Source organism: Plecotus auritus (assembly GCF_963455305.1).
Source record: "Plecotus auritus genome assembly, chromosome: 8".
NCBI classification, from domain to species: Eukaryota; Metazoa; Chordata; class Mammalia; order Chiroptera; family Vespertilionidae; genus Plecotus; species Plecotus auritus.
The window spans coordinates 33,670,726-33,690,365 of NC_137782.1; the positions used below are offsets into that span (position 1 = coordinate 33,670,726).

General features: G+C 41.7%; 2 protein-coding genes across 2 annotated transcripts in view; both read right to left on the reverse strand.

The window, feature by feature from the left end:
• Positions 1–1,458: 1,458 nt before the first annotated feature.
• On the reverse strand, positions 1,459–3,231 carry TXNDC2 (thioredoxin domain containing 2; the record flags this gene model as incomplete). The annotated part of the gene is made up of 1 exon (XM_080683785.1): positions 1,459–3,231. One exon carries the CDS (start codon positions 3,229–3,231, stop codon positions 1,459–1,461), a length of 1,773 nt encoding a protein of 590 aa, XP_080539911.1.
• An 11,823-nt stretch (positions 3,232–15,054) lies between these two features.
• RAB31 (RAB31, member RAS oncogene family) overlaps positions 15,055–19,640 on the reverse strand; it is a 121,065-nt gene continuing 116,479 nt past the window's right edge. The window contains exon 7 of the mRNA XM_080685071.1: positions 15,055–18,492. Coding sequence (XP_080541197.1) covers positions 18,395–18,492 — 98 coding nt within the window. The 3' untranslated portion in view covers positions 15,055–18,394. The remainder of the gene's footprint in view (positions 18,493–19,640) is intronic.

The window sequence follows — 19,640 nt, forward strand, 5'->3', positions numbered from 1 at the left end:
CTAGATCATCAGAGAGCCATACTGTTTCCTCCGCATTTTCTTGACCCATCAGAATTCCCTTTGCAAAGTTGTGCTTTGCCTTCTTCCTTTGACTTATACCAGGAATAGTATAAAATCACCTGAAAACCTATTACAATTATTTTAAAGGATTTTTTTAGGCCATTGTCCATGTCATCACTTAGTAGCCTAAATATAAAGAAAAACATATGGTAGAAATTTCTTTAATACTACAGTCCCAGAAAAAACAACAACAGTTGATGTAATTCATTCATGTTACGTTTTAATTGTTCTAAGTAGCATGATGAAATCTCATCCCATCCCACTCTGTCCTTCCTGGGGCGTGAATCATCCTTTGTTCAGCATCCCTACACTTTGCATGCTCCCCGTGCAGTTGTCACTGAGCAGTTGCTTGGTTATCAGATCGACTATTGAGGTGTCACAGCGCTTGTGTTCAAGTAACCTTTATTTTGCTTAATAATGGCCCCAGATCACAAGAGTAGGGATGCTAACAATCAGATATGTCAAAGAGAAGCCTTTTAGTGAAAAGGTATGTATGTATAGAAAAAACATGATATATAGAGGGTGTGGCACTATCTATGGTTTTAGGCATCCACCGGAGGATTTAGAACATATCTGCTGTGAAAAAGATGACAGACCAAGCCATCATTTATGGCCCAGACCTGGGCCTTTGTGTTCTGAGATATCTGGGAAGAGGTATCAGAAACCTAGTTACCAAGGAGAAAAAACAGGAACTTTGCCACCAGGGAGTTGATGTCACAATGGCGCCAAGGATCACACTAACGTAAACCTGAATAATAAAGCTCTTGGCCTGAGAGACCAGAGTTCTTGAGCTCTGTCTCAGACTTTGCAAGTGCTGATTAGTAAAAAAGAGATCTGGACTTGAAATCTGGAAGCATAGCCTTGGTGTCAACTCTGCCACCAATGAATCAGGGCTGGCAAGCCCATGGAACTTCCCGGGGGCTCCATAGCACTCCCCTCACAAGAAAAAGGTTAGATATGGTATGTGAATCTTTCAGATTCTTTATTTACAAAAATATCTTATCAGAAATCCCAAAGATATGTGAACTTGAGAAGTTTCTACTCATCTTTAAATCATGTACTTCTAGAGAATTGTCTAAATTTCCAATGTCTCTGCTAACAGGAAATGAGCTGAATTTTCAAGGGTGAGCGGGAAAAAAAAATCAAAATCAAAAAGTAGGGGACAGCTGGACTTCCAATCTCCACCAAAGGAAATTCTAATATCACAGTTTTCTATTAAGAAAAATATGGTCACAATATGCTTTAGTACTTTGACTAGTTTTTGACATGAGTAGAATTAACATTTATAATTTATAATTAAGTATCATTTGGATATACACTTTTGTTATACCTCTTTTTTGTAAATAAAAAAATCATAAGCTATGAACAGTTGACTCTCTGTAATGCTTTCAGAATGCACTACTTTAATTCTGCAATGATTGTTCCAAGGTCTTCCTTAAGGGCACCACAAAGTTCACTCACCTTTTCTTCTCTTTTATAAAACTGAAAGGTTGGGACATAAATGATCCCACGGTCTTTCACCAGCTCCTCACAGTCATCAACATCTACTTGCAGGAACACTACATCCTCATGCTTCACAGACAGGGAACAGAAAAGGGGTTTGATGGTCCTGCAAGGCATACACCACATGGCTGAGAAGACCACGGCCACCAGCCTCTCCCCTGCCTCCTTGAGCGCCAACTCAAAATCCTCTTTGCTTAGGATCACTTTCACCATGTCGGCCTTCAAGAGCTTCACTGTTTCTTCTGCCACGATGTCACCTTCTGCAGGCTGGATGGCTTCTTCTGAGGACTTGGGGGTGTCACCCTCCTTGAGCTGAATGGCTTTCTTCTTTGAGGGCTTGGGGGTGTCACCCTCCTTGAGCTGGATGGCTTTCTCTGAGGACTTGTCTTCCTTGAGCTGGATGGTTTCTTCTGAGGACTTGGGGGTGTCACCCTCCTTGAGCTGGATGGCTTTCTTCTCTGAGGACTTGGGGGTGTCACCCTCCTTGAGCTGGATGGCTTTCTTCTCTGAGGACTTGGGGGTGTCACCCTCCTTGAGCTGGATGGCTTTCTTCTCTGAGGACTTGGGGGTGTCACCCTCCTTGAGCTGGATGGCTTTCTTCTCTGAGGACTTGGGGGTGTCACCCTCTTTGAACTGGATGGCTTTTTCTGAGGACTTGGGGGTGTTGTCCTCCTCAGACTGGATGGTTTCTTCTGGAGATTTGGAGGTGTCACCCGGCTTGAATGAAATAAATTTTGCTGATAGCTTGTGAATGTTGCCCTGCTTTTGCTGAATGGCTTCTTCTGGAGGTTTGGAGGTGATTCCCAGCTTGAATGAAATGTTTTTTTCTGATAGCTTGGGAGTGTTGCCCTGCTTTGGCTGAATGGTTTCTTCTGGAGATTTGGAGGTGACACCCAGCTTGAATGAAATGTTCTTTTCTGATAGCTTGGGAGTGTTGCCCTGCTTTGGCTGAATGGTTTCTTCTGGAGATTTGGAGGTGTCACCCGGCTTGGGTGAAATGTTTTTTTCTGAGGACTTGAGGGTGTTGTCCTTCTTGGGTAGGATGGATTTTTTTGAGAAATTGGGGTTGTCACTCTGCTTGGATGGGATGGTTTTTGCTGAGGAACTAGGGGTGTTACCCTCTTTAGGAAGGGTGCTTTTCGCTGGCGATATAGGAGTATCATCATGCTTAGGGGGGCTAGTTTTAGTTGGAAAATTGAAGATGTTACTCTGCTTAGGCGGGATGGGTTTTTCTGAGGAATTAGCAGGGTTACCCTCTTTGGGAAGGATGGTTTTCCCGGAGGTATTAAAGATGTTGCCCTTTTTAGGCAGGATCGTTTTGCCTGGGGAACTGGATGTGTCGCCTTGCTTGGGCTGCATGATTTTCGTTGAGGAATTGGGAGTGTCACCTTCCTTGGACTGCATGGTTTTTGCTGAGGAGCTGGTGTCTCCACCCTGCTCAGGAAGAAACGTGTCCTCGGGTTGTGGAACTTTGGAGTTCTCTGCAGACATGTGCTGTATGCTGCTGACATCGTGAGCAAAGACTTTCTGGGTGAGTGCTGGATCCAAGAACTCTGGGGCCAGGGGAGTTACATGGCTGGGAAGAACCTGTAATAGTGGACTCTCTGAACAAAACAGCAGATAAAGTGCAAAAAAAAAAAAAAAAAAAAACCCCAAAATTTTGATCATATACTCCGAAGAAGACCTGTGTCATCTTTAGAGCTCACAAACATAGTCTTAGAATGATGTACTAATTGGAATAATCACATTCAACAAAAGGCCAAGCATCATGTGATTACATGTATCCTTTATGTAGGTTTTATTTTTAGATTACAATTTTCTCAGCTTAGTCTTACACTAGTGCATACTCCCTAAGCACATAGGTCCCTTAAGGCAATACCCTTCCCTCCCTCTTACCATTAGGATCACCTTCATGTGTTTCTGGTTGTTTGTAAGGTCTCATGTTCAGTTCTTCTGGGGATCCAGCTTTATCACTTTCCATTCTTACTTCATAAATGTCTCATAGTGAAAACAAGGCTGTGCCCTCCAACTTTTCCAACCTATTCAATCTAATATCTTATAATGAGTAACAACTTATATTTGTGTAGTTACAGATGGTTTTCCATCTCTGTACTGGAGAGTTTCATGACAGCCTCAGGTATGGTGGTTGCACTGTGCATGAGGCTGCACCTGGGGCCTGATACACATTCATAAGCTTTATTTTCTATAACACAACAAACCACTGAGGTAAGTACCATTGTGATCCCTCACTTTGCAAATGAGAAAACTGAGCCTGAGAGAAGTTGCATAACTCACTCAAGGTCACAAAGCTAGTATGTGGGGCAGGTTCCGAGGCCTCACTCTCAATACTACACTGTGTTGTACTGTTTGCCAAATGCCCTGTCCAGGATGGGTAACTTGAAACCAACTTTCCTACAATCTCCCTCTAGGATTCTCCAGCTCCAGTTTTCCCTTTATGACTCACCCTCTGTAATCATCTCCTCCTAACCACGTTACCCTCCCCTGCCAAACCCTGCCTGACTGTCAGACGCCCTGTTGGAGCTATTTGGATGGGAGCAGATTGTGACACATAAGGCATTCCCTAATTTAGAGGAAGAAATAAAAACCTCAGCCCTTCCATCCTGGTAGGTGGGGAACCAAGAGAACAGATACATGCGTCCTGGCCTCCTCTCTCCAGGTGGAAACCTTAGCACGGATGCAGGTTAGCTGTGTTCGGAGGACAGCTGGAAGCAGAGCAGTATTTGCCTCATCCTCCAGCTGGAAGGCCACGAATGGCTCACATCCACATGGACTCCACATCAACACGATAGTGTGGGCCACTTGGCAGAGGGTGTGACCCGGTGTGCACATGCCAGGGATCCGGAAGTCCTGCACGCTCCGCAGTGGGGCTGTGAGGGTTCTGAGAAAGCCAGAGAACCAGCAGAGGCTTCAAAGAGGAACAAAGAAGCCATAGTGTAGGGGGTTTTGCAACCAGAAGCAAGGACTAGAGGCACAAGCTCTACAGTAGGTAACCACACAGTGCCCCAACCCCTAGATGTAATCAGGGGTCCTCTGTGGTCCTCAGACTAGGGACAAGACCAGCAGAGGCAGAGGGTCCAGCAATAACCAGTCCACATAGGAGAAATTGGAAAGACTAAATTGCTAGCAAAATGAAAAAGTATTCTTTGGGTTGAAATACCACAAATAAATTTAATTTCATGTCCCTGCTCCTCACCATCCCTCTTCAAATCCCTTTGAGATAAGGCTCATGGGAAAGAGAAGATCCACTCAAGAAAAATTTTAAAGTCACATTATATCTGTACATCTTAGCAATGAGTGAGGAAGTGAGGAACTGTGATCCCGTTACATTTATACTTGGAGATGTGAGTTGTGTTTTAGGTTCAGCAGAGCTGTTCCAATTATTCCTGCTCTTCATTCTGCAATTCAGATGGATTCTAAGCAACTTGAAATATTGATGCCTCTGAATAATCTTCATCAACTTGTCATAAAATGTTATTTTTCTTTCAGCACAAGCTTGCCCCCAAATTGCTCATGAGCAATATGGTTATATTAGTCATGGTTCTGTCAAGAAAACAAATAACCAGCTATTTGTATAAAATAGCTAGAAAGACTGCCTTCAGGCAAGGTGTCCAGAGCTGATTCCTAGTTGCAAAACAGGCCTCCCAAGGGGGCTGCAGCCTCCGTGATATCAGGACAGTAAGGAATCATAAAGTCACTGCTAGAACTGTTGACTTCAGGAACTTTCTGCTATAGCTTCAATCCAGAGGTGAGTCAGTCACCCCACAACTCCCTCTCAGCTCAGAGCTAGTGGTCAATGCTGGAGTTCTGCCTCAGCGTCCCTCACCAGTCCCCATCACAGGGCCCCTGCAGAAAGGGACAAAGATGCAAGATAATGGTCTTCTCGTGCAGGTTCAGCTATTGGTAGAATTTAATTTGCATACAGAACCTCAGCTGCAAAGGAGTCAAGGAAATGTGGCATTTAGTTTCCCAGCCTCTGCAGTGCAGGGAAGCATGCTAGAAGCTGAAATAAACACTGTGTGGAAATTCATTTCTACCACATACAATGACTACATGATGGTCTTTATTATTATTATTATTCATCATACTGGCATAATTTTTTTACTTACATATTCATAATAGAAAAACTAGAAAACACAGATAAGTGGAAAGAAAATAAAAATTATTCAGAGCACTAATGTTCAGGTACCATTATTAATATTGTGAAGTATAACTTTATTTGCTAAAGTGATAAAAAACAATTGGTTGTGTAAGTCATTGCACAGGCCTGGATTCACTTTCTCTTGGGTTTTACTTGGTTCACACACAATATCCCACTTTCCTTTAGATCATCCCTCCAATCCAAAAGATGTTATTGTGGGCTCACATGAAATAAATGAAGCCATAGATCCATTTAAATATCTATTAGAGGATTATTTTTTACCTAGTTTCTCAGTGTTATAATAACAAACACTGGAAAGACTCCTAACACATTCTAGGTGCTTTGAATGTCAAGGCAGATTGGTAAATTGCTTACTATTCTATTTTCCCAGTTTTCAAGAATAGTCATTTTCATAGAATGCTATAAAAAATAGTATGGAAATTCCTAAAAAAATTAAAAATAGAACTACCATATAAGCTAGCATTTCCACTTTTGGGTATTTATTTTTTAAAAATAAAAACAATAGCCAAAACCGGTTTGGCTCAGTGGATAGAGCGTCGGCCTGCGGACTGAAGGGTCCCGGGTTCGATTCCGGTCAAGGGCATGTACCTTGGTTGCGGGCACATCCCCAGTCGGGGGTGTGCAGGAGGCAGCTGATCGATGTTTCTAGCTTTCTATCCCTCTCCTTTCCTCTCTGTAAAATACCAATAAAATATATTTAAAAAAAATAAAAACAATAATTAGAAAATGTATTACAGCATTATCTACAATAGCCAAGATATGGAAAACACCTAGGTGTTTATTGTTAGATGAATGGATTAAGAAGATGTATCTAGCCTGGCCAGAGTGGCTCAGTTGGTTGAATGTCGTCCTGTGCATCAAAGGGTTGTTGGTTTGATTCATGTTCAGGGCACATACCTGGGTTATAGGTTTGATCCCCAGTTGGGACACAGGCAGAAGGCAGTTGATCAATGTTTCTCCCTCTCTCTCCCTCTCTCTCTTTCTCTCTCAGAATGTCTTTGGTGAGGATTTAAAAAAAGAAGCTGTATCTATATGATGGAGTATTACTCAGACATAAAAGAGACTGCAATATTGCCACTTGAGACCTAGAGGGTATTATGTTAAGTGAAATAAGTCAGACACATAAAGACAAATACCCTATGATTTCACTTATATGTGGAACCTAAAAAAACAAAACAAATAAAACAAAACAAAACAGAAATCAACTCATAGATACAAAGAACAAACTAATGGTTACCAGAGGGGAGAGGGTTGGGCAGAAAAGGGGAAGGGGACTAAAACTAAAAGAGAGTAGACTTTGCCCTAGTTGGTTTGGCTCAGTGGATAGCACATCAGCCTTCGGACCAAAGGGTCCCAGGTTGGGCATGTGCTCAGGTTGCGGGCTCGATCCCCAGTAGGGGGCATGCAGGAGGCAGCCAATCAATGATTCCCTCTCATCATTAATGTTTCTATCTCTCTCTTCCTTCCTATCTGAAATCAATAAAAATATATCTTAAAAAATAAGACAGTAGACATTAATATTGAAAGAACATAATTTTTTAAAATGATAAATGAATGCTTTTCTTTTCTACCTCCAATTGGCTCCTCATGCAGAGGATCTGTCATGATTAATCAGTATTGTATCTAAGGTACAAACTTGTGCCTTTTTACCTGGCTCTCTGAGTTCATTATTCCGTGTATTAGTTCTGGACACAGTGGTACCTGTGTTTTGCTCAAGGGAGGATGGGTTATTGACTTTACTCAGTTCCTTTGTTCTAATATTTAACCCCCAACATTATTGTGATTTGAAAGACTTCTAGTATAATATTTAAAGCTCTCCTGTGTAAATATTTACTGGAAAATTCAGTTTGGAGCTGCTTTGGTAAGTTCCAGATTAGTTGTAAGTTCGTTGATGTTTTAATGCTAATATGCTGCTACAAAGCTGAAAGTGCACATGACCCCTCCTAGGGCAGGGACAGTGCTCTCTGCACATGGTTCCTGGAATCTCCCACAGCTCACCTTCTAAAGGAAGCCAGACAAGCGAGTTAACAAACTACAGATCGTACCTGCCTCTGGAACAAATAGCACCACTAGCAGAGTAGAGCAGAGCTTCAGGTCTCATTGAATGCCTCTCGGTGCATTAATTGTAGCTTTGATGTTCAGAATGATGACACTGAACTTCCTGGGAAGGGCCCAAGATCATTCTCACCATAAGTGCGTGTGGCTTCAGAGGGCACTTAATGAATGGATGGTAAAGGCATGAATGAATTACAGCAGGTACAGTGGGAAACAGTTGAAGGTTTAAATTAAAACACTTTAAAATATATTTTTGATAAAATTATCTTTTTTAGCATCTGACAGATCACCATTCCCACCTTGACCCCTAAATAAATGAGAAAGGTTAAAAAAAAAAACTATTGCCATAAAACTTTTCCAAACTATCCATACTAAGTACAAAATCAGAATATTGAAAAACAAATGTTTAAACCAAAAAAAGAGTGAAATGTTACATAACCACCTGGTCCCCTCCTGTCAGCACCACACATTTAGTGGAACGATGTCACCAGGCATAAACCTTTCCTCCCCAATCCAACTATAAGTTTCTTGAGAGCAAGGGGCATTGCGTTGGCATCTCAGTCTTTAACTTGATGTGCAACACACAGACACTCAAGAAAAACTTTCACTGTAACACTGAAGTGCCATGTGAGTGTCTCTTTTTTTGAAAAATATGTTTTTATTAATTTTAGAGAGAAGAGGGAGAGGGAAAGAGATAAAAATATCTATGAGAGAGAAACATCGACTGGTGGCCTCCTGCATTCCCTGCTCCGCCCCCTCCCCCCACCCCACCGGAGATCAAGCCCACAACCTAGGCAGGTACCCTGACTGTGACTCAAACTGGAGACCTCTTGGTGTATGGGACGACGTTTAATCTCTTGAGCCACACCAGATGGGCAGTGAGTTTCTCTTTTTTCTGGACCCTCCACAGTAATACCTAGTTAACTTCCTGGTCCTCTGATACAATACTGAGAGTAGAGAATAGAAATGACAATTTATTCTAGATTCACTGTGTTTAGTACAAAAAAAAAAAAGTACTATCTTTAAAAAAACATTATTTGAGTTTAACTTATAGACTAACCTGCTATCCCAAACTCTACAGTGATTAGAAGAAGGGCTGTTATTCCCCCCGGAGGACCAGGGGAAATTCCCAGGAGTGTTTCCCAGGCCCCAGAAGCTGGGTGCACTGCCAGGCAGAGAAGAGCAGATGGAGAAGCCCTTCCTAGTCGGGAGAGAGCAACCACAGGTGAAGGTGTCAGGAGCCACAGCCACAGCCGCTGGCAGGCAGGGACAGAGGCTGGGCTCAGAGGAGAGGGATATTTTACCACAGGCTACAGCAGTGGGATTGTATTTAATTTGCAATAAGTTGTCACAGAAAGTATTAAGAAAACGGTATGCTGTGATCTGTATGTTAGCAGATTCATTGATAGCGTATCCAATGATAGATTTGAGGGCCAAACACACAATTCAAAGAGAACTGTTAAGAAACAATCACACTAGTTAAGAGAAAACATAGTAAACTAGGACAGTGGAAAGAGGATTAGGAAGTTCATCATTGGGATTAGGAAATAGAACTACATCATCTGATAGATGCTTGAGAGGAGCTGAAACTGACTCTCAAATGTGAGGCCCGAGCCACTGAGAGGACGCAATGCACCAGGTGCGCAGTGACAAGGTGGCGCAGGGTCTGTGTGGCTGGAGGGGCCCTGCTACCTGAAGCAGGACGCCCACTGAACACATCCAGCAGGCGGCTGGGAGCTAGGTCTGATATCTGAAAAGAAGTCAGGCCAGACCGAATTTTGGAAGCCAGAGGCAATCAATGAAATAATAAAATTAGATGAGATCATAAGGAAGGGGGCATACATTGAGCAGGATCAGGAGTATGAACCTGCAGGGAATAACTACGTTTAAGCAGATAAGAAGTCTAAAGGCACAGTGAAGAAGGTGAGGGGAACCATGGCCCAAAACCAGGAAAGGGGTGTCAGGAGGAAAGGTCAACAGCCTCAAATGTCCACAGGGAAGTAGCGGGGAGAGAGGTGAGCAGTGGGGCAATCAGGTAAGTCACCGATAATTTTTGAAAGGGCACAATGAAGGATAGTGGCCAAATTCCAGGGAGAAGGGAATAGAAGATCAAAGAAGTAGAAGATCAAGATTATCTTTTCAAAATGTCATTAGTGTGAAGGAAAAAGAGGGCAGCTTTATGGGGAAAAGGAGATGGATGGCAGCTGATCAAAATTTGTGCATATATGTAAGTTGATGAGAAGCGGAAAACAGTGCAAGGGGAATTTTAAGATGGAAGGAGTAAAAGAAAGCTTGCGCGTGCTTTAGAAGTGAGTTGGGATCCTTTTCCAAAGGACCAGGAAAGGAGAGAATAGGTACACATCTAGGGAGAATTCGAGGTGAAGGCGAGCAGAGGAAGCTGGCCACTCTCGGGTCATGCAGGCCCAACTGGGAACACTGCTTTTGGCACTGGGTACTCAGAAGCAATTTCAGGGCCTTAAGCCCTACAAAGTCAACATTGCCAGACTCTGATGCAGAAGTCATTTCAAAAAGCCAGTTAAGAACTTCAGTCAGGCCTGAACGATCGTGTCAGCATTGAGGGCAGGGTTATGGGAAAGATAAATCAAGCTGCCTGAGCAGTAGGGTCCAGGAGAGTCACTCTAGCAGTTTGGGATCAGATAATAGTTCGGTGAAACCAGCAAATCTAGTTAATGGAGTGATTCAGCTCTTTCAGCCTGAGCTGGTTAACCCTTAGCTCCCCAGACAACACTTCCTTCTGAGATGCAAGAGTGATAGCATGGGCATTGGCATAAGTGAAGTTGCCCTTCTTACTAACCATAAAATTGAGAAAGTCGGTTAAGTTCTCCATGCTCCTTCTACACAAATGACAATAATTGTGCATCCTTCTCAGGTTGTTTTGTGGATAAAATGAGATGCAATTGGAAAGTATGTAGCTCACAGGAAGTATTCAGTGAACAAGAATTTCCCTTTCTTCATTCCTTTATATTTACAGTACTTATAATGAGAGGAAAGAAAGGAGAAAATGGAAGCACTGAGAACAGTGCTGGCATATTGCAAATGTTCAATAAATGCTAATTATCATCATGATGATTATGCAGCCATTAAAAAAAAAAGTACATCTGTAGATGCTGATACGTATGGAAAGAGCTCCAAATTATATTGATTGAAAAAAGCCAGAAAAGAGGTTGTTGCCAGAGGTGGTTGGCGTGAGATGGGGGGGATAGAATGAGTGAAGGGGATCAAAAGGGACATACTTCCAGTTATAAAATATGTATAGAGCTAGTTAAGTCCTGGGAATCTAATGTACAGCATGATGACTATAGTTAATAATGCTGTATTATATATTTGAAAGTTGCTAAGTAAATTTTACAAGTTCTCACCACAGGAAAACAAAGCGTAACTATGTGAGGTAACGGATGTTAATTAAACTTATTGTGATGATCATTTTGCAATATGTATAAATATCTAATCATTATCTTGTACACCTGAAATTTAAATGTCAATTATACCTCAATACGTTAAAATTTTTTAATTAAAAAGGAGAAAATAATTGTAGCTAACATTTTTTCTAATTTATTGATTTTAGAGACAGAGAAAGAGAGAAAAAACATCGATTTGTTCCACCCATTCATGCATGCATTGGTTGATTCCTGTATGTGCCCTGACTGGGGGTGGAACACACAACCTTGGTGTATGGAGAGGACATGCTAACCAACTGAGCTACCGGGGCAGGGGGTAGCTAACATTTTAATTTGATCTTTCTTACTAGTCCATGGCCTTGGGCAATTTACTTAACCTCCTATGCCTGTGTTTTCTCATCTGTAGAAAGGAGATAATAATATCTACCTCATACAGGGGGTGTGAAAACAAAAAGAGGTAATATGATGTAAAACACCTAGGACAGTACCTGGCACATAGCAAGTCGCTATATTCATGTTAGCTATTATTGTTTTTCAGCATTTGCTCCATCCAGGAGGATAAGAAGTGTTCTCTGCAGAGTGAAACCCCTGCAGCCCACTCAGAGGGACGGCTAATGTTGACCAGTCATGTAAACAGTGCCCCCTGTGGTTGCCTGGAGCTCCCCAATGGGAAGGCCTCTTCCCCCGCCCCTTCTCATTCAATCCTCATGACACACCTGCAAGGCGGAGAGATATTCCGGGCCCACAATACCTACGTGACAACTTAGGGGCAGATGTTTTCAGAATTAAGAATTTTGTTTGGATTTTATTAAAGCAATACAGTGCATCTATTACAGAACATGCAGCACAGTCACCCCTGGTGGGATGATTAATGGCTAATAAAGAACATCACATCAATTCAGATCTGGTTTTACTGCCAAATGACTTTGAATGAAACTTAGAAAAAAAAAAGTCTCTGCTTTTTGGATTCCAGAATTGTGGATAAGTGTACATATGAATTATTTTCTGCATTTACATTGGAGGAAACAGACTTAGCGAGATTAATCTGTCAAACATCCCACTGCCAGCAAATTACAGAGCTTAGAGTCAAACTCAGGTTTGTGTCTGATGCTATATTTCTTTATCTTAACCTCTATACTACATTGCTTCCCAAGGAAAGAAACAAAAATAAGAAAGTGGCAACAGAAGGACAAGCAAAAAGAATTCCACCCAAGTCCAGGGCAAAGGTTGAAGCTATGGCATAATCACAGCCACGAGGTTCTCCGTGCTAGTGCCTTACACATGATGTCACTTAATCTTGACTCATGTTGGTGATGTCAGCACTATCCTGTTTTACAGGAGGAAGTTGAGGCTCAGAGAAATGGAGAAACTTGTTCAGGATCTGATGATGAGTCAGAGGTGAGCTGTTTCCCAAGGCCCCAGTCCTACCCCAGTGGTCACTGTACCTCCCCAGTCAAGCTGCTCTTTCTGCCCTTGAAGGAACATCTCCTGCTCCTTCCTGTTATTCTTGTTCTCCTCGTCTTTCCCCTTATCTTTATTTCCTTGTAAGCTTGGAAATTACACATATCTGATGGAGCATGGAGGGCTAGTCTAGCATGGACTCATGTGGCCCTCCACAAATACTGGGTGGGTGGACGGATGGGTAGATGAATGGATGGATGGATGATTTTATGAAGAGAGCTGTGATAAGGTACTTAGCCAATAACTCCAAAGTTTTCTGCCCCACCTCCCCAGTGCTCCTGCCCATCTTGCTACATGGGTAGGAGGCTAAACCAAAAAGACCGTGTGTCCCAGTTTGCCTGGGACTATCCGATTTACTCTTGTTGTCCCAGCTTGATGTTAACAGCATCCCCTTCACTCTCAGATGTGCCCCAATTGAGGTAACACTAAGTGACTACATTCAGATTTCTGTATTGACAGAATAGGGGATCAAGTAGAAATTAAATTGTTACAGAAAATAGAAAGAGGTATATTTTTGTACCCTTGAATTTTGTGGCCAGTAACACTTATACTAATACTGTAATTTTTAATGATCACAGTATTCTATTTTAGGAATATGTTATAATTTAGTTAATTAATTTCAGAGCATAGGACATTTGTATTCCAAGTTTTCATCACTATAAATGATACAGGACCAACACCTTAGTCTGTGCATATCACTAATTAATTACACTTATGCAAGCCAGCTACTATATCATGAGGTCACTTTCTAAAAAGCTCATACCAATTTATACTCTGACCAGCATGTTTGAGAGTAGCCCTTTTCAGTATAACTGCTAATGCTTGGTATTATCTGTTTGGTTTTAATAGGCACTGGAAAAGAGGGGGAAGATAGCTTCGTATCTATACCATAAGCCCATTGAACTACATGTTGCTGCAGCATCTCAAAACTTTAGAGAAGACATGATTGGAGATGGATGCTCATGGGTTTAGGATGAGGTATCTCACCTCCCTTAATCAGCAGGCCTTGCTCTCAGGACCATCCTTATCTGAATAGGAAGTGTTCTCCAAGTGTAACCACTCTTAGTAAATGCAAGATAATGGCTTGTTTTCTTGTAAAATCACAACACTGGGTCTCTAAGTGGTGAGGGGTTTGAGGAGGTTTTCTTGTTTGCTTATATATGGAAAGCAGCTCCCCAGCATATGCCTTGGGAAATGACTCAAATGCTAAGGACGAAAGACCCTGCTCTCCTCTCTCTCCACATCCTTTTCCGCACTTTCATCCATGCGCCAAATGAAGCTCTGCATAGAAAGAAAGCCTAAGACCCACACGTGCTTAGGAGAAATGATGTGTGTTGGCGGGCAGGTGTAGGTACCTGAGATGAAGGAATGAGAATAAGTAAACCTTATAAAAATGTACTGAATACATTAAGTTGGCCATTACACTTACGAAATCTTTCTAGCCTAACCCTTCATTATTTGTCTCTATTTACTCTTTGAAAAAATTGAATACAGCAAAATATACAGACTAATGAAACCCACGCTTTGAAATTCCCAAATGCTATCATTTTGTCCTACTGGCTTCAGATTTTTATATCATGCAATAAATAAAGTTACCGATAGTTAAATGCCCTGTGTTCTCTGCGCGGACCCTGTTCACTTCCCTTCCTCCCCAGAGGTAAGCACTAGCATGAAGCTGATGTTTGTCCTAATTCTTCCTTTATTTTTATACACATTTATGAACATCATACATCACACATGTTTTGTGTAAGTTTATATGCTTTTGTACTTCTTCAACTTGCTTTATGCACTCAGCCACACCACAGCTCTGCTGCTCGGGCTGTGCACTGCACAGCTCCCAAGGGCTCCAATCACAGACCACTATGAGTGGCTCCCTTAGGGATATGCAGCATAGTGGCCCTGCACTCCACATTCTGTTTTGCTTTGTCTGTTGTTGTTTTAAAACTGATTTTAGAGAAGGAAGGGAGAGAGAAAGAGAGAGAGCAGTTTGTTGTTCCGCTTATGCACTCATTGGTTGATTCTTGTATGTGCCCTGACCAGGGATCGAACCCACAACCTTGGAGTATCGTGATGATGCTAACCAACTGAGCTACCCAGCCAGGGCTCACATTCTGTTTTGAGACACATGTTGATGCATGAGCTTTTGCATCCATTTAAATTACCCTATCTTTTTTAATCCTGTGGCTGTGCCACGTTTCATTAGCGATTTCCTTAGGGAAGACGTTTTGCTATTGCACAGTGTCAGAGAACATCTTTAACTGTGTCTTCATGTGTACAGATACACAAGTTTCCCTGGTGAATCACCATTCTCTATGCTGAGGTGACTGTAATTTTAAAAAATTATTCTACTGAACATGTTAATAAGAAAAAGACAAAGATGATAAAACGTAAAATATTTATTAGTATGAATCAGTGTTGTTAAACCCAGAATAACAGATACAATTGGGCAATGTTGAGGGCAATGCTTTACTATGGAATGAATATAAGGTGGAAAGGTCCTAACTCTCTACAGCGGCATCTTCTATATGAGAACTGGGTCCAGCCCAGACAGAAGCTCTTTATAGAAACATGAGAAAAAGGAGTGTTTACACAACATAGCACTGGCATAGGATCATTGGGTCTGGTTTCAACAATTATGGTAAAAAGAATAAACTAGACACCTAACAGGTCTGAATATAGCTCAGAGCCCTTTCGTTTATAAGCTAGCTCATTACTCAACTCCCCATGAGCATTGCAGAGCAATGGAAGTGGAGTCCCCGGGAAGGAGCTCAATACAGCCATCACATGCCACAATCTTAGAGAAAACATTTCAGTTATCTAAACCTTCCCCAGAAAAGGAATTCAGTTCTCATTGGAGCACAGCCATTTTGTTGGCCAAGGGTTAGTTCTAACTCTCCAGCCTTCTATATCTACAAGACAACGTCATGTTCAGCACCCCAGTGTACCATTTTCAATCAAGAAATGGCAAGTCAGTTATACCTACATAAAATGCTTGCACGACTCCACTGCCATCTGAGGGCTTTCCATTGGGAGACAATCCCAGGGAGAACCCATGCCTACATGATGTAACACAGTCGTGAGCCAAACTCAGCCAGGGGAATGGGTTACATGTTGGCGTGACAAATATGAAATCATATTTACACAAATACACATCAGACCACACATGAAAGGGGGAAAAACAGGAAAAGAAGCAAATTTTGGAAAATTATGGGAAGAATATTGTTACATCACATGAAACTACTTGTCATTTTGGAGCAATAGCAATTTCCAGGACTTTACATAATATTTCTTGGTTATAGTTTCATTATAAGAATAGCCAGGAAGTAATCTCAAGGCAGAAAGAAGATAAGAAAGCCTGGACAAGGCTCAAGTATCTACCTTCCAAGATGACTCCACATTTATGCAAAGGCTTCTGTTCCCCAATGCCGCTACCTTCTTCACCAATTACTCCAAGCAGTGATTATATCTAGTCATCTGCCTGGCTGGAATATTTAAGGCAGTACAGAAAGGTAAAAGAGTGGTTTCACACCCTCATGTGCTTCTGAAATAAAACTGTGGCCTCGCTTGTGGGCAGCTCACTACCTGAAAATAAGACCAACCATTTTATGCAAAATGCAACCACTGAAGACCCAGACCAAAGCTGTGTATCTCAGCTGGGATGCGTACCCCCTTAGCCAGGCAACCTGAGAGGCTGTCTGGAGATAAACCCAGGTTGTCGAGGACAGTTGAATGAGGGAAGGTTCCAAAATAAGCCTGCATGCAACCTGGAAAGAGGGCATTTCAATTTTCATTCCACATTTTTTTAACTTTGGAAAAAGCATAGTAATTGCTTGGCCTGCAAGCAGAATCATGTTAACCAATAATGTTGACAATGTAGAGAAAAACCCGAAAAACCCCTGCAAAGGCCCTGAGAAGTCACCCAAGTGCCACTTGCTAACGTTTTTTGAGGTACCTGTCTGGGAGAGCTACAAGGCACTTTTGAACCAAAAATAAGTGTTTACAGCCTTCACATTCTAAGATTGTCAAACTATTCTTCCAAGCTGGGTGAAGAACATCAAATAGACATATCCTTGCATTAAAAAAAAAATCTTAATCTGTGATTTCCACCTATTGTCTTGATTACCATCCACATGAAGTGTAAACTTGGCCCTGGTCTCTCAAGGACTCTTCCTTTTTGTCTGTGGCGGTACTGGTGTCTCTATGCACCAGAACACGGGGGACACAGAAGTGACAGGACTGTGAAGTGGCAGCTCACACTGAGTTACTCAGAGTTCGAAGTCTTTAATCAGCTCATGACCTCTCTCCTGGCTTTTACATTGTAGGTTTTCAATAAATGTTTGCTGGCCTTTGTATGTTCACGGACCACACTGCACAATTAACTATTTCTGAGACTATTGTTGTACAGTTTCTTAGCTTCCACAGAAGGCCCCTATCTGAATATCCTTTAACAATCACCACCCACCCAGTATAAGTCCTAATAGGAAACCAACTGCTCTGGAGCCTAGGTTTTTATGAAAATTAGAATGGTAACACAATTGGAATTTGGAATAAAAACAGCTTTTCTTCCTCATGACTTTTCGCCCTTTACTACCTTTGGATTCAGAAATCTTTTAATTAATTGAGCAGAAAGGGAACCTGAAAAGGAAGGTGCTTGTTTTTTTTTAATCAAAGCCTACACTCAGTTAATTGGCATTCTGGAATTGGACCCCTCACCTACTTCCCCAAGCTTGGCATCTTCTAAAATGTTTTCTCCAATTTTGCAACTGGGGTCTAGAATCTTAAGGTGCTAGTACTTCCCTAGGCTGGCTTTCTTGTAACCTTTTAATAATTGCTATTATTAAAAGTTTGCCCTATATTATCCTTCAGTTAATTTCCCCCCCTAGATATGATGCCATGACATATTCTATTAGTAAGCTAACACTCTGTAGTGTTAAACCTCTGTAAGAGAGTAGGAATTTATTGCCATGGAGGTGATGCATGCCAAGTGACCTCTGGAGTAATATTTACATCCTACACCTGTCACTGCTTATACAGTAAGTCCTTAAGTGACTCCTCCAAACAAGGCCTCCTAATGCCAAAATTACATGCAATATTTTAGTCAGAGTTGATTTGTTTGTTTATAGATGACTAAAACTTAGAAAAAAGTTCATCAAGTAAAAGTCAGAGATGCAGACAACAGTTTCTAATACATCTTTCCCACTTTTATAACAGCTCAAATCTACAGCTTCAGTGATCATCCAATTATACTCCACTAAAAGGTAAATTAAATAAAATTAAGTTAGCCTTTCGGTGAAGGCTGGCTAGTTCACAAAGGCAATGGCACTGAAGACGGTACTGGAATTTGGCTAGGGAACACAGGAAATCAGAGTGGAACATCACTTTTAGAATCTCACACACATAATAAGCCAGTATGATGTTTGTACAAATTGAGAATATTTTAAGGTTTTTAATAAAAACTCAACTATACTTATTATCTAAAATCCATTTTTCTCCCATGTGCATTTCATGCATGAAAGGTGGTGTATTTTTCCAGAGTTTTTACAAATACTTTTCCAGGGACATGTCCTGTCCCATTCCCTGCAGCCCTTCCAGGATGCCAAGCCAACGTGCTCACTTATCTCTAAGTGAGGTGCCAGGCCACCGAGAATGGGGTCCATCAGCAGTGCACAGGGAGGTGGCTCTGGCTTCTTCAAGTACAGGGGGCGGTGGGCCCCGGTCAGCAGCACCGCCGACTGGCTGGTATGGTTTGCTTCCCAAGTTTGATTGCTCCAGTGTTCCCATTTTCTTGGGGGTCCAAGGGTGGGATCTGGCGACCTGGAACAAAAGGGAGGCCAAGGTTGAGTTCCTTTTCCTCAGTTGACACCACACGCAGATTGTCACCATGCTTCACCAGCTCCACGTAATGTTTGTGGAAAGTAGAGGGGCGTCAGGTGTAACTCTGTCCCCCACCTCCTTCCCTCCCTTCCTCACATCATTGCTCTGCTGAATGAAATAAAGCTCATGTTTAAAAGGTTAAGGAAAAGTAAAATCAGCTTCCTGATAATATGGATTTCCTTGGGTTTGGAACCTCGTGCTTCTGAGTAAAGGGAAAAGTTCTCGCCCATCTTCTTGGCCCAAACATCAGCCCCCCCGTCCTCCCCAGCCTTCCCACAGATCTATCCCACTGCAACAAGCTGCTCAGTGGCACCAGGACTTCACTAATGACAGTGAGTCCTCGTGTTTTCTGGTTCTTAAAATAGAACTGGCCTGGGTATTGTAGTCTTCTTTGTAATATCATTTACTAACACTTTGCTTGCTATCCCTTATCCTACCAATACACATGAAGCATTAACTAAAAAGCCCTAAGAGACACTCTTCATAGGAAACAGTATTTTAATGTCATCCACAAGTAATCTTATTTTAACTTAATTTAATTTTTAAAAAATTTACGACAGTCTCTGTAAATAAACAAAGTAAAAATTAAAAAAGGTAATGGAGGGTCTAAGAAGGTGATAACTAAAGGATGTGGAGGTTTTGTTTTTAGATAATAAAGATAATCTAATCTGCTGATGGTTGTATATATTTATTTATTTTATTTAAAAAAATATATTTTATTGATTTCAGAGAGGAAGGGAAAGGGAGAGATTGAAACATCAACGATGAGAGAGAATCATTGATTGGCTGTCTACTGCACGCCCCACACTGGAGATCAAGCCCGCAACCCCAGGCATGTGCCCTTGACCAGAATCGAACCCAGGACCCTTTAGTCCACAGGCCCACACTCTATCCACTGAGCCAAACCAGCCAGGGTGGTCATATATATTTATGACTATTTAAAAAACCACTGAGTTATACACTTTAAATTGTTGAAATGTTGGCACATGAATTTTTAAAAATGTATTACTGAGATATAATTGACATAACATTGTGTAAGTTTAAGGTGTTGACGTGATAATTTAAATATTGCAACATGATTATCACTG